The following is a 16,251-nucleotide window of genomic DNA, read 5'->3' on the forward strand; positions in this document are numbered from 1 at the left end:
ATGTAAGGGAAAAACAGAGTTTGTACAAGTCTGATTAGCTTGAACGTACAAAGGAGTATTAGAGCCACATTAAGAAAAAAATGCAAAATGCCTTGGCACTATCGTGCTGTGTGATACAACATAGATTCTCTTTATTGCAGGAGAGTGTAACCATTGTTTCCTTGCATTTGTCCATTGCCAGCCATTTTGTTTTGTACAAGTCTGGGCAACTCCTCAGAGTTTGTGTGCTTTTTTTGTTCTGAGCAGATGCAGATTTCTGCACCATTTTTTCAACGTCCTTATAATTATCACCACATAGTATTTATGTGCTAAAAGAGGGATAATTTCCTTGTAACTGTAAGTGTAATTGATTTCACTACAGAAGGCATTTTGTATAGAGCATAACAGCTGTGGGTTTTTTTCATAAAACCACAACAGGAATCTTCACACTTCAACTTTTTTGCTGAAATAGAATTTTGACTTCATTCTCAAAATGATTAATAATATTTTTTTTTCTAAATGTGGCCCTGATACTCTGTGGTATGAAAGTCAGTATTTCCCATGACCAGCTTTGAATCAGAATACTTTCTTAATCCCTAATGAATGAAATTATGTAATTTTGCTTTTTAAGATAGTCTGAACCTGAAGTTTTCTTGTCATGAACTAGTAACTAGTCAGGAATACTACTCCAAGTTTTTGAAGGACATTCAAAGCTTTTCTTTGGATGTTGGTCATGATGATCTCACATTGCTACATTAATGTTGAGATACGGGCTCTGTGTTGGCCAATCCATGACCAAAAGCTTACCATTGTGGGTTTTTCTGTCCAGGTATAGTTCGACTGAATTGGCAGTGTGTTTAGAATCATTACCATGCTGAAAAATCAAGGTGTTGCCAACCAGATGCTTTCCACATTGCATTACATGGTAAATTAAAACCTACGTTAGTAGTTCCATTCATTTTTCCTAGATCCATAACACCACTGGCTAAAATGCAAAACTATGACAGAATGTATCATAAATCCAACTTAAAAAAAAATGAGAAGAAATTATGTGTTTTTGTAGCAGGCAGCAAGTTACGAATTTGGTATGATTTAATTTAAGTCTTTACAAAGTTGCTTGTTATGTATAGAGACAACACTGGTTTATCCAATGAGGTGCCTCTTTTATACTTGAATATAAGTGGTAAGTGGCTTAAGAAACCAAAATAAACATTCCTCTGTAAACAGTCAGGTAGAAGTACTGAAAGCAAATGAAGAAGCAGTCAATGTCCAAAGGGAAACTTTGAAAGACCATCAGAAGTATTGCTCAAGACCACCAAAAAAATGTGACCTGTGCTGCTACTCCAATATCCATTGCTATTTTTTGGATTTGAATAACACAAAATTAGTATACATCAATTGTCCAGTGTCTGATTTTAAAACTCTTTGAAAAAATAAGCAGAACTGTGCAAAAACAGTTTTTTTTGTCATTTTTGAACAGGTTGAAAAGTTACATTTGAAATTACTTAAAACAATTTACCTCATATACTCTCATTTACTTTCATTCCACTTCTGTGGTGTTAGCTAGATGCTGTATAGTGATCGAGTGTATTTACATCTGCACCTTAAATACATCACAAAGATGAGAAGAAAAAAAAAAGAGTGTGACCAGGTCTTTTCATTATTTTCTCATTGCTGACTAAGTGTCTTCATGCCATTACTGAAAGCAACAGCCAGCTACAGGACACAGGCTGCAGGACACAAAAATGAACTCATTCAGCAATAATATGCATTAACCTGTCTATCAGATTTAAATGTTCATTAATTCAAGGTGCAGGAACGCTGTACCGGATTGTGCTGGTCCACTTTAACGCCTGAGTACACCCCATGATTCAACAGCTTGTAGAACCACCTTTAGCAGCAATAACTTGAAATAATCATTTTTTTTCTATGACTTTATCAGTCTCCTCGCATCTTTGTGGAGGAATTTTGGTTCCAGCAAGGAACCAAAAGCAAGGTCCCAGCAAAGTGTTTCAATCAGGTTGAGTTCTGGACTTTGTCTTGGTCATTCCAGCACCTTGATTCTTTTCTTTTTCAGCCATTCTGTGTTATCTATAGAGAGAAAAACAGCTATAGATAGAATCCAATTTTAGATTTAGACAAAGAGCTGTGACACAAAAAAGCAAACCTCTAAATTTCTTCAAGTCAGAATATCCTCATTAAAATCATTTTCTCATTTGTGCCATGCTCTATTCTGTTGTGACCCTTTCTTTGTGGTAAATCTGGTTAACAACTTGAAAAATCATTGTGTTTAAACACACATAAATAGACATAATGTCGCTCTTACACCCACAGCAAAAGGATGATATTTCTCTTTGGACATTGAAAGCATTCAAGTCAATTGCAGTGGGTGGGTGAGTGCTGCATGGGCAGAGAAGAGTCACATTGCGGTCTCATTAAGGTTTCACAGGCCATCTCTTAAAAGGTACACCTTTTACAATGATGGCATGCATCACAAAAAAGTGCATTAATAGAATTTTATATAACTTTAATTACCACTGGATTGATTTTTTTGCCTTCATCGGGTCATATTAATCAAAATCAAAGTCAAAGTGCCTATGTACACAGAAACACGGGCTTCCTGATGTTGATTTGTTTGCCTCTCCGCTCTGTTTTGTTTTATGAAAGCATCAAGCATTACAGGCCTAACTAATACTGTGCAATATGTTGTTTTCAGCAGTACACGAACTCATACCTTTCATTGCCATTTGGAGCCATAACACAATAACAGAAATGCTCACGCTTCCACAATTCTGCCATCATGCCAGTATCACTGGAACAGCTGGCAAATGTTTGGCTCACTATCTCAGAAAGTGCCATGTAACAATAGAGAACAAATAATGTGAAGGTGTAAAAGTTAAAATTACCCACACAATAAACTACACAGATGCACTCATATAAAGTTTTTCATGCATTCTCGCTTTCTCTCTATCGCATGGACAAAGAAACATGCAGAAATATCAGCTCTCAATCCGCTATTGTGTTACACTTAGCAGCTGACTTGCTCACACAAGTCTTTTGTTACACTGATACCTTCATATTCTTTTGTGCATTTCACTTTAGCAGGATGCAGCAGACCCCTGTGGTGAGTTTAAATGGCATTTTCTATCAGTGGTACTGAGATTCAAGAGAAAAGGAAAAAAAAAGTGCAAAGGAAAGCTACATTTGCATGATGAAAAAGCCAGAAAATGTCAGCATTGTGGAAAAGAAGACAATATAAATGTCAGTGACTAAAGATTTGTGTACGAAATCCTCAAACGTATGCTTAGCATACTTTAATAGAAAACATTTAAATGTGTTGGAACATACCCATATGGAAAAGATATATATAAATCTTATAAAGTTTGTATCTGTCTTGTGTGAAACTTGTATGAAAAGCATACAAGAGTGAAAACAGATATAAGATCCCTTGAAAAATTATATAAATGAAACTTGTATGTTTTGGATACTTACTAAAACAATATATGAAAGTAATGAGAAAGTGGCCACTTTCATGAGTAAATCATATAAGTTTTTACTATTTCTTTTCCATATGGGTATGTAATCGATAAGCCACAACTTTTTCTGTTTTTTTTTTTTTTAAATAATTATTTAGCAGCAACATTTAATTTTAATTTCATTTGATGTCATTTAATTTTTCTTGTCTCATAATTATTTTTGGTTGTGTGTAATTGTGTATAAAAAGAGTCTTCCTTCACAGCGTTACAGCTTCACATGAAAAATCACTTCTAGAAGTTAAAGAAGTGGGTTTCACATTAAAACTTGCTTTCTTCACTAAAAAAAAACCACTGCTAAGGAGTTACAACAGATTCCTTTTTGTCTCTCATTTTATTCAGGGACGGAGCATTTATTTCATCTGATTGCAGAAGTATTTGAAAAAAAGGTGCAGGCAATTCTATCTGTATTTTGAGCCTTTCAGGCTATTTCTGATGTAAGTGTCTAAAATTTTCTTTGGGGGAATGCAAATCTTCATTTGTTTTTCTGATCTATCAGACTGAGGTATTCGTTAACTGGTACATTTTTAGTACATGCCCCAGCACACGACTACACAAAGGTGTGTGATCCTTTGATCCTCCAAAAATATGCAGCTGAGTGAGTAATTGATTCACTGCTTAGTGTAAGAGCTCCCTCAGTATGCTCTATACATGTGTGCATGAACATGTGCAAACCAGTGTGTGTAGATCATAGGCACGCGTCTGTACACTGAAAGCGAATAGTGGATATAGTCATAGCTGTAGATCATTATATCGTGACCTTCTCATTGACAGTAATGGAAAAACAGAATGAAACAGGAGGCAATTATAATGTAAATGAAGACAGTTATTTGTTTACATCAGGCATAGCCTCGATGGATGGCAGGGATGCATCTTTCCTGCTATTGTTTTACTTCCAATGTTTGATATGCTGCCATAACAACAATGCAGCATTGTGATGTATCCCCTACAGTAGCATGGTTCTGTACAAAGCCAGCATTGAAGGGAGGCATTCTGAGCCCCTCTAACTGACCAGACCCCCCACAGGGTAATTTGCCAAACAACACGTGCTCCTTCCCATCTGGGATTACGATATTAGCAGGAGTGAGAAAGAGAAAAGAGGACGAATGAGCATTGCCTTGGAAAGGTGTGGGAAGCAGGTAGCCAGAGATGAAGCCTTTAAGAGTTGTTCACTGTGTTCCCAGAATACTGACCTGCCTACGGACTTGTCTTTTTTCAGGTTGGTAGACTATCCCTAGAGACAGGTGTGCAAATGTGCACAGATCACCCCTCACTCTACCTTTTCCCCTCCCTCTCTGTCTTTCTTGTCTTTTTTTTTTTTTTTTTTTTACTTCCCTTCCTCTTGCACACATTAAAAACAGTGGGGTAGAGACAAGAGCCACATTGTGCACAGAGCTTGGCAGACCCCAAATTAAAGACTCAGGAAGGTTGGCTATGATAAGAGGATCAGGCTGAGTGTTGGGTTCAAAGGATGATCATCTGTTTCCCAGTCTACCAATACAGGGAGAGAGGTAAAAAGAGGCACAGAGGCATAGGGGGAATTTGTACATCCCATCTGCAAAGCATAAGATTATGGGAGACAATAGGTAAATCCCCCAATGAATTCCCAAGGAGACATACTGACAAATGTGTGCATACAGAGAGACATACTGTACATGGAAAAACATGCAGTGGCACACAGTTTGTTCAAATACCACTATAGATATATGGAGAAGACTCGCACACCCACATATTGAGAGATCTTGCATGATAACCTTGGGTTACGGCGCTAGAATAGTTTTCAGTCAGATTGAATGCTGTTTGTCCATTTGCCTGTTTATTTGCCTTCTCCTGGGAGGAAAAAAAAAGATGGCAGATATGTGTAATTGAAATGTGCGAGGCCTAAAGGAACAGCATTGTTTAATGACAGCTTGTGTGGCTTAATATTTGCTGGCTCACATTCAGGGAATCTATTTTAATACAGGACTATCTCCTCCCAGTAAAAACTGAATGCCCCCAGCGGCCACAGTGCATTGAATAAAGAGCATTTGCTGCAAACCTCTGGCACCACTTCCAAATCCATTACCACAGAGAGTGACAGTGGTCCATAAACCATTGTAGAGAAGTACAGACGACTTCAGTTGCAAGCTGCTGTATCTATAGCTTAACCATGAGTATTTATAAAGACATTGGGGTTGGTAAAAGAATATATCTAGAACATATGTATGCAATATGCTAGGGAAAATCTGGACAGCTCAGCCAGCATTCCTGTTACCTCAGATGATAATTTCCATGCCAGTCCATCTTGCCTTACACCTACATGTATCTGGGCATCCTACTGGCAAATCTCCTTTTTAAATAAATTTGAATTTAAATATTTTTATTTATAAGGGGCAGTGTATATTAATGAACATATCAATGTAAATATGGCAGAGTTAGCCAAATGGCTATGTTTCATCTGTAGTGCCTGGCAGGTCAGACAAAAAAAAAAAAATAATAAATTTAACACAGCATTAGATAAGACAAATATGATATGGTTCTTTGGATATTACAGTGTTTTTGAGCTGCTGTTGGATATTTTGTTACAATGGTGTCATGTCTGGTATCATTTTCGATTGCAAAGGTTGCCAAGGTTTTCTATAGTTTATGTTCATGGTTCTGGCTATTTCTTAGCAAGAGTGAAGTAAGTTTATTAATCAGAGGTTTGATGCTACAAGATGTTGAACTCCAATTATTCTCTGTGGCAAGGCTAACACCTTCATGCTGAAGCTCTACCAACATGAGGGTGAGAATGGATTAATGAAAGACATATTGTGTAGAGATTTGTCCTCCCAAGCTTTAATGGTCCAGTCTATTAAAAATCAGTTGCCATGGATTTTGAAGTCGTCGGTTAGGATTGTTAGATTATTGTTAGTATATTTAAGTTGGTTGTCAAGGCGGTGTTGGAAGATCATTGCATAAAAAATGCACAGAAAAAGTGAAAACCTATAAACAGCACGAAGCGTAAACTAGAAACTCTTTAGACATAGCTTCAACTTAAGAATACCAACTTTCAAACAAACCAAATACACAGAAAATGTAGCGTCCACGCTGTCGGCATTTGTGCTTAAATTCTGTGCTGCATTGTGCCACATTTATAGAAACATACATGCAGCAATAGCAAAAGTACACTTGACATAGAAATAAGTTTACTTACTATACTATAAAAGAAATAACATAGTTTTACAGAGTCAGTGAACATAGGTGTCATTTCTCACTCTGTCCTTGGTGCTGAAACACATATCTGACAAAGAAAAAAATGGCTTGAAGGTTTCAAACTTAGTATATACTCACCAGCCACTGTGTTACCAACCACATTGCCACAATTCAGTACATTTAGCCATGTATCTGAATCTGAAAGACTCTGAAAAAAATATTCAGTGGGTGGGAGTTCTCAGGGTAATAATCATTTTCTAATTCCAAAGGTCAGTGGAGACTGGACAAACTGCCTGGAGCTAATAATCAAATAACCACTTGTTACAACCAAGATTTGCAGAACAGCATCTTTAAAACACAAATCAGATTGAATGGAACAGCTGAAGCCTACACCAGGTACAACTCCTGTCAGCTAATTACAGGAAACTGAGCCTTCAATTTGTCACAACTCACCAAAACTGGATGGTACGGAGGACTGAAAAAATGTCTTCTCTGACAGTCAAATGTAGGGTCAGAATTTGGTGCAAAAAACATGAAAATAGGGATCCATATTGCCATCAACAGGCTGCTGGTGGTGTTGATGCAATGTTTGCACACTTTGAACCATTTAGTACCAATTCAGCATGATTTAAACACTACACCACAGCATCCCTGGTTGTTGTTGTTGACTGTGTCTGTCCCTTTATGGCCACAGTGTAAGCTAAGCTCAAATGATCTCAGACTGGTTTCTTGGGCATGAAAGTAAGTTCACTGGCCTTCAAACTTACCAAATCAAAGAGCACTTTTTTGGGGCTGACAAATCTGCATCAATGCATGATGCTGTCACAAGCAAATTTCAGACCATATCTGAAAAGTTTTAACTGAGATAATACTTCATACAAGAAGTCTATAAGATTCAAGACTCCATCACTCTTGCTTATAGACGCTATGGTAGCATACAAGACAAGCTGGATTATTTAATGTATTTAAATGTAAATAGAAAGGATGTCTTTCAAGATTTTGAGTTAATAAAGCAGCAGTCAAAGTCAGCCAATGAGTCATCCAGCTTGCATAAGGTGACATTTTTTTCTGCTCCCAAAGAACAGCATGTTCAAGTGATTAATGTTATAGTGTTGCATGGCATTTAAGAAAAGAGTGTGCCACCAATAGGGAGCAAAACAAATTCGACTGATTGCTTGGTTTGCCTTCGCTCAAAATGTCCATATTTAGACTTCCCCATAGTCAATTGACTGTACTGCGAGAAGAAGCCTTTTTTTCAGCCTTCCTGCCATCAATTAAGGACTTAATTTTACTGAAGCCATAAAGTGACTGCAGTCTAATTTCTTCATCAGACATGTCATTACTGTGCTGTTTGAACAGTAATCATTTCAGAGCATGAATGCTGTTAGCGCCTTTCAATCTCGCTGAGATACTAGCTTAAAAAAAGGTCAAACGACAAACACAATGAACAAGCTGCTAGCTTGAAGGACCAAAAAACTGTGAAGGATATTGGTTGAATGCAAAAGAACAAAGAAGACTATAAAGTACTGATTAGACAAAGGCACATTCAAATGTTTTGAAATAACATGCCCTTGTATTGTAAAACCATCTGAAACATATAATGCGTATAACCTATATATTTGTATGGGATAATAACAGTAACCCCCCCCCCCCCCCCCCCCCACACACACACACACACAAACAAACAAACAAATAAAAAACAAAAACAAACAAACACACACGCCAAAAAGAAACCCCCAAAAGACAGAGACCATGGAGTGGCATGATACTACCTAGTCCTGCCCAAAGACAAGAGTTGAAACTCATCTATTGATTAACGTGCCAAATGTTCCAGTAGGAGGTGAAATGAGTTATTTTTGGCCTGGTGTAAAAGGAGTCTAGAGATGGGGGGAAGCAGGAAACAATATGTCAGCACAGCAGGAGATTCAGGTGTCCAACACATGAATAACACCTTGCCGAGACGCCAAGCAGGGAGCAATGTGTGTGCATGTCTGTGTTTGCATGTGCCGTCTGTGAGCAAATAAGTACAACAAGAGAAAAAGAGGAGAGAGAGTGACAAAGAGGTGGCTGAGGTGGTGCTAGGAGTCGATGAAGTGCCTTCTCTCTCCGGTGGCCTGGGGAGGCGTGGGTGTTATAGATTAAACTAGTGTCTCGGGGCTCATCTCATGGCTAACCCTGTCCTATTAAGAGTGGCAGCGCGAGTCTTTCACAGTCACTCTACTCAACTGCAGTGTGGACAGAGCTGCTGGCAAGGCTCTCACATGGCACTCCACTGTTGTGAACACTGGGGGGATGGAGATGCTTCGAGGCAGCCAAGGACACAAACCGATGTGACTGATGGCAGCACAATAAAGTGAGCAGCTCTTCTCCGCGGTGTTAGGACCCCCTGGTATTCACAGGGACATGAAATGGCTCTCTGGGGCATGTAAGCTTTTCTCTACTGATGATAAGCTCTTTGTGCTCTGTGGTCAGTTGACTGCTGATAGCACAATTGTGGCCCGAGGGCTTAAGTATTCTTCTGCATGGCCGAATTTCGCCGAACTGTCAGTCAATGACTGCGGTGACTTCATGAAGGTGTCATTCATTTTAGACAGCCCTACTAAACCAGCTACAAACCATGCCTCATAACTGCTCATCTCAGAATTTCAGTGGAACCTGAAGCGACTTTGTATCCAACAAATAATGTGTTTAGCTTATTGGACTGGCTGTTATGTAGGCTTGGAAGGTATTGATCTCACAAGAAATAAGCATCCAGACAACACACACTTTTGCTATTCAGAAAAATATGTTGGCTCACGCGGCTGCTATTAGAAATGTGTAATATTCTGGGCATGTTTGGCTTAACTTTGATTTGCTCTCGTGGGGGTTGGAGGGGTTAGTGATTCATAAGCAGTATTGTAAATATATAATACTGTGGTTAAACGGATTTAAAGCCGCTCTGCATATCACAGATTAACCAACACTGTTGGATTTTTCACCCATTTAATCTTCGGCCCTCTTCAGGTAACACAGGCATTCAGCACAAACAAATGAAATCAGCCCTCTAATGGCTTGCTGTGCTGTGATAATGATTCGTCAGTGGGAAAGACTAGATACAGTCCCTGCTATTGGCAGAAAACTATCCCCCCCATTAGTAGGTGAGCATAGGTGAAGTTGAAGAAGAGTATTGAACTCTGCTATTGTTACAGTATACTGAAGTGAATGCACAAACAATCGGTGAACTTATTAAATATGCATATCATCCTGCCTCTCACATCCCTAAAATAACCACCAAGGTAAAAAAATAAAACAAAACAAAAAAACAACAACAGCTGCAACTAACGCTTTATACTGTTAAGAGAGAAAGCTGTGAAGGCGCGAGTAGAAACAGAAATGAGTGCCAAGTGAGACGTAAATTACTTTTTTTTTTTTTTGGACTTGCCCTTATAATATCTCAGTATAAATCGTCAACGAGCTCATCCATTGTTCTGTATTCACACATGGGAATCTGTCGATGTAAGGACTTTTTAATGTGTGTGAAGGATAATACTGTACCTGTGAGACTATGATGCTGTGATTAGTCCCCAGCTCTGAATTAACAAATTCCCTTGGAACATAACAGGTTCAATTGGCAAGGAAAAAAAATAAAATAAAGTTCCTTCATTCAGTATCACTGCCAGTGCAATGAAGGTGCACATTTACATATCAAAGGGCGCTGCGCCATGTCTAGAATTTCAAGTATGTTCTGTTGTGATGTTGAAGAGCAGCAGCACTGACATGAGAGGAACTTGGTTTGTCCTCCTTACAAATTCCGCCGTTGATACGCTTCCTTGTTGCGTCTGCAGTCACCCATAAAAAGGTGCATAACAACTGAAGCAATAATGAGACACTTTAAACATGTAATTGAATGGTATGCAACTTGTTTATGGACAATATACATGTGTGGATATGGGTAATACTTAGCAATACAGAGCTGGCTTCATAAGTAGGTCATCTTCGAAGGAGAGGAAGAAAAAAACCTAAAATGATACATGCAGGCGCAGAATGAATGGCTGTTTTTTTTCCTTCCTGGGAAATTTCCCCTATGGCCTGCAGGTCTGATTTGATTCTCCCCAAGTCAAGCGTTGACACATTAGTACGTCTTCTCATTAACTCAGAGTTTCTCATTACCCCCTCCTGGTCCCATTTTATTCCAATTTAACCACAGCTATCCCAGACATACTTGGACCATCATGTGTCTCAGACATATTTAAAGGCCGTGAAGCTCTGAACATTACTGTTTGCACTCAAACCAGAATATGTAAATCAATCTGTGGAATTTGCTCGATGGTCTGTCCATGCATTGTCTGATCTCCCGCTTCCATTTGTGGAGTAAATGAACTGCACTTTGCCCCTGTGTTGTCATCTCTTTTCATTTAATAGGAGACTCGATATCAAAACCTTTCAATCCTCTGCCATAGTACTCCATAAAAAGAAAAAATAATAAAGCCATAATAAAGCACTAATACGTGCTTTATTATGCCGGGGTGTTTGTTGTGTGTTTTTAGTTTTCAAATGCTAGTGTAGAATTTGAGAGCTCTGCTCTTTATTTTGATACTGTAGAAGAAAATATCCTGGGGGGGTCTTTGTGCAATCAAATATTATTGGCAGTGTTTGGTAAGCTTAAAACAATATGATGGGGAGGGTATTAAAAGGTTTGGATTTTTTAAAATTATTTTCCTGGTCTCCCGTGCACTATATTTTAGTCTTCCATTCTGTTGAATTATTACACACTGAATAAACATGTCAAATGAACTTAATTAAGTTTCATAATGAGCGAAATGTTATAAATGTGATAAATGTTGCATAAAATGATTCAGGGCAAGAATATTTTTATGACATTTAAAACACTTTCTAGTTGCCACGTTGGGTGTTTCAGCTAACAAAGGTGAGTGATTCATAATTACGAAAAGACACACATCCTTCAAAGAAATGCATCATACTATTAATTTGTTGGCAAAAAACCTGGGACATCTTAATAAGTAGGAATGTTTGTCAAGCAAAGCTGTTGTGAATGGGAAGGTGAATGTGAATGCACAGATTTGAGAGCACCTTGTAGTTAGTGGCTTGTGAGAAATGTTAAAACACTTGCAAATATGCAAATGCAGAGAGTATAACTTCAGAAACAAAGAAGTTGAAAAAAAAAGAAACACGAATATATGAATCATAACTCATATGTGACAAATATGTAGTAATGACGAATAAGCCAACCAGCAGTTTGAAGTTATAGCAAGGTAACTTTTTGAGTCCGACAAAATTGAATGCAAGGCTAAGTGTTGCTGCCTTATTAAAACAGTCACATTTAAAATGCCTGAATCCACATGCAATTAAATAGCATTGCTCATGCTCAACTGTTTTCAGGCATTATTTATGCAAAGTCATTTGTCAGCTGGAGCTCCAAGACACCAGCTGCGCTTGCTAGGAGATTTGTGTCAAAACTGTGGCAAAGTCGGTGTGTGAAAGGAGCATTTCCTCATCGCATCCCACAAGACTGTCCTCAGCTAGCTGCGGATTACAAGAAAATTAGACAGTTATAAAGGGTGAGATTTTGGGCCTGTATCCTAATTGTGGTGATGCAGCATGTTGAGATGGAAAGCAGAGCTTCTCCCTATCCCCAGTGAGATTCTGGCTAATGAGGCTGGGTGTACACCTCCTGCTGTCCACAACCCCACCACCGCCTTCCCTCCTCCTTCTCCACCTGTGCAAGTATTACTGTTGAACTATGCATGGCTGTCTACAGATGCCGGTCCAGTCGCAGTATGATGTACTATGCCAGAGGGCCTATTATTAGCATGTTATTCATTTTGCTTTGTTTATGTGGGGTTTGAATCAAATAAATCCAGGTAATGAGAGCTGTTTTAAATATCTTATTGGTGCAGTTATTTCAGTTCTCTCAAACATCCTTTTTAAGAAACAAAAGCACAGAGAATTCCTTTTGATGCGGGTTTCCAGGAATTCACAGCAGGAAGCTCAGTAAACACTGACTGTTGTACATTTTAGACTACTTTGCAGGTGTCGGTGTAACTTTGGGGAAACTCTTCTCGCTTGATTGCGGCGATCAGTATTTGACTGACACCCACAATTAATTCAGTTTTTACACCAGACTGTTGCTTCAGGGAGCTTGGTCTTCCCTTGATGTTGTCACCTCTTGAGAGTGATTGAAAGGGACAGAGTGTATTTCCTGTTAAAGAATCTTATAGCTGTGCCTAGCCAGTTGCATCTGGTGCACTGTAATCAAACCAATCATGGTGGTTGATGGTCAATGATTGCTTTCAGATTGGCTTGCCTTCACATAGTGCTCTCGCTCTCTTTTTTCTTTTTTTTTTTCTTTTTATGGACACCTGCTGTAACTGCAAGACTGTGAAGCCGTGGAGATGGAAGAGAGACAGAGGGTTTGAGAAGCATCTGTTATCACTGTGAAATCATGACTGCACAGCCTCTGATTATTTCTAGTGGTTGGACTCTAATTACATCGCTAATTCATGTGCATTTAATTTGGACAGATGATTTAGTCATATTCATTTTGCATGGCAAAAAAAAAATATCCTCAATTTTAGGCATCCTCCAGCGTACCTACTCCGTCACAGCCTCTGTCTCTTCACATAAGAACATTTTGCAGCGCTATTACCAGCTGTTTTCACTTGGTGTCTTCTGAAACAGCAGGCCAGAGAAGCCAAAGACCTGAGGCAGGGAGATAGCATTGCTGCCATAGTGGTTACATGTTAGTCAATTTGAAATACACAGAAAGGAATGTCTCTCATGTGACTCCCAGGCAGTAGAGCGTGACCGACTGCAAGCTCGCCAAGTACGGTTGGTCACACATGAGAGGGCAGGAGACAGGCAGAAGCACGAACACGGGTGTCATTGCTGTCGGATGTGTACACCTCATTCGCAGACATGCCGAGGCCGCTCATTCCACCCCTCGCTTTTCACTAATTGACCCTGAGCTGATATGTCAGACGCTCAAGTAGGAAGAACATATGAACTCTGAAGCTATTGTTTGAGAACTCTTGTATGTGGGGTGAAGTCCTGCTGAACCAAATAAGTGCTGCTTGACTTTATCACCCTGAGGGGGGGAAACATTGACCTGGTCAGGACCTGCAATATGTGTCTCATGAACTTGGTGCTACTGTACTATTAACTGCCAATTGACCTGTCATGTAAACAACAAGCATACACACAATCATTATCCTTCATATCATATCAGTTGTTGCTTTTTTCACATGCATTTACTTTTTTTCAGCTTTTCTTTGCAGGTAGGTGTGAACAATGCCGTTTGAATGTGTTTTGCCCAACTGAATAAATACAGGAAATAACACGTAATGCTGTTTTTTATTGAATGTGAAGACTGATGTTGACATTTGATAGCAGTTACTCATGCTTGAAAATGATAATATAACAAAAATGAACTGAGAGGAAACTGCTGTCAACAGTGATGCTGATATCGAGTTGCAGCATTTTCCTCAAGAGCTCTTAGCACGTACATGATGAACACTACACCAAAAGTGCATTAGATCAGAAGTGCGAACACATGACACAATTATGATTTGCAAACAAGTTGGAGGTAAAAATTACTTCTTTTTTTCCCCTCACTCAGCCTCTGGACTATGAAACAAAGAAGGCATATACCTTTAAGGTAGATGCTTCCAACGCTCACCTGGATCCAAGATTTCAGAGCTCTGGGGCCTTCAAAGACACAGCAACAGTGAAGATTAACGTTTTGGATGTGGATGAGCCTCCGGTGTTCAATAAGCCCTCCTATGTGATGGATGTGTATGAGGACACACCTGCGGGGACCATCATCGGAGCAGTGACTGCACAGGATTTGGATGCCAGCAGCAGCCCAGTCAGGTAAAGTTAAACTCTTCAGGATTAAAAAGTAGATCCAGTAGACATATATTTCTGCACATGGTGTTTAATCACAGTTCAGTTTTATCAGTTTTGTTATATCTCAGTGGTGGGAAAAGTGATCTGATTTATCAAAGGGTAAGCCAGTCTCAGGTTTCTTTCAAGTTAAACTGCCACAAATATTTTGCAAACAGTGGAAATTGTCTGGAAAACCTTTGTTTTTAATACCCCAGGAAGTGGTTGTATTTATATCAAAAACATATATCTCCACAGTACTACACAAAAGTCTTGAGTAACCTCTCATTTCTTTATATTCTGCAGAAAAATGGGAAATAGGTGCACTGACTTATTAAAACGTGAGAGTATAATTCAAAAGGTTAATATTTGGTGTAACCAGATAGTATAAGTAACTCCAGTACAGCCTGAACTCTCTTAAGCAAGGTTTCTTGTAATTTCTGTACGCAGTTTTCAGGCATAGTTCTCCAGTCTTGTTAAAGGGCATACAATACAATTCTCTGGATGTTGTCTGCCATGACGAGGTCTGGACTTTGAAGAGGCAAAGCCACAAATTATTTTATATTTTTGGAGCAGGATACACTTTTGTTGCATTAATAACATGTATGGGATCACTGTTGTGCTGGAAAAATTACGCTGTTGCCAGTTAGATGCTTTCCAGATGGTATTGCATGATCCACTAAAATCTGGCTGGACTTTTCTGTATTCATAATTCTATCAATTTTAACCACATGCCCACCACCACCACTTGGTAAAATACAGCCCCAAACTGGAATTTTGGAATTTTCTGTAGAGTCAACTAAAGAAACTGTTGTAACAAGGTACTAAAAGATACAATTTAAAATAGTTTCTGTGTTAAGTTGTGTGAAGACATGAATTAGGTGTGTTTTTATACTTATTCACAGTTTAATAAACTATAAGAAGCATATCTGTGAGGCTTCTCAGTCATCCAGGTCATCATAGTGTAAGGAGCTTGGAAAGAAGAGCATCTGGAGCTGTACACCTGCATCTAAAGGACAAAGGTCACTTTTTTGAGAATGCCAATGTCCACTTCTTGGACAGAGAAGACAGAGGGTTTGAAAGAGGAGTGAAAAAGCCATCTATGTCCACTGTGAACGACCATCTTCGAACAGAGGCGGTGGCTTACGACACTAACTGTCTGCCATCTATAATCCAGTTTTGAGATCCCTTCCCAGACACCTTAACGCCCACTCACATCTTAGGTCATTTGTTCTCAGTAAGTCACGTGATAGGGTGGGGCAAGGTCTCACAACAGGTTCACCCAAAACTTTGGCTGATTGTGACCCACACCTGTTTTCACACCTTTGCTTGTGTGATTAGGCAGCGGAACAATAGGGGGTCCAGGATCCTCTTAGGGACACTCCCAACAGGACTTAAAAATCTGGGACTCTCCACCAATTGCTCTTAGAACTGAAGAAGCTTCTCGGATGAGAGGTTGAGAGGTGAAACATCTTCAAGACATTTTAAAGAAGTCCAGACACTTTTAAAATATAAGAACAAAATAATAAAAAAAAAATGTGCCTGAAGAATGTTGCACAGCACTGTATATAATTCGAAATATTTCTCTTTTGTTTTGTAGGAATGTTCAGAGACAAACTGCACTTGAAAATCAGTTTTTCATGTAATCACTTATTCCCAGATATGCCACTGACCGAATATGATG

The 16,251-nt window shown here is 39.0% G+C and overlaps 1 protein-coding gene across 1 annotated transcript in view; it reads left to right on the forward strand.

Annotated features, from left to right (window-relative positions):
* The window catches only part of LOC134634208 (cadherin-12-like), a 100,864-nt gene that overhangs the window by 62,876 nt on the left and 21,737 nt on the right, over nucleotides 1-16,251 (forward strand). Inside the window, exon 7 of the mRNA XM_063483265.1 lies at nucleotides 14,302-14,555. Coding sequence (XP_063339335.1) covers nucleotides 14,302-14,555 — 254 coding nt within the window. The remainder of the gene's footprint in view (nucleotides 1-14,301; nucleotides 14,556-16,251) is intronic.

This window comes from Pelmatolapia mariae, linkage group LG9 (genome assembly GCF_036321145.2).
Source record: "Pelmatolapia mariae isolate MD_Pm_ZW linkage group LG9, Pm_UMD_F_2, whole genome shotgun sequence".
Lineage (NCBI taxonomy): Eukaryota > Metazoa > Chordata > Actinopteri > Cichliformes > Cichlidae > Pelmatolapia > Pelmatolapia mariae.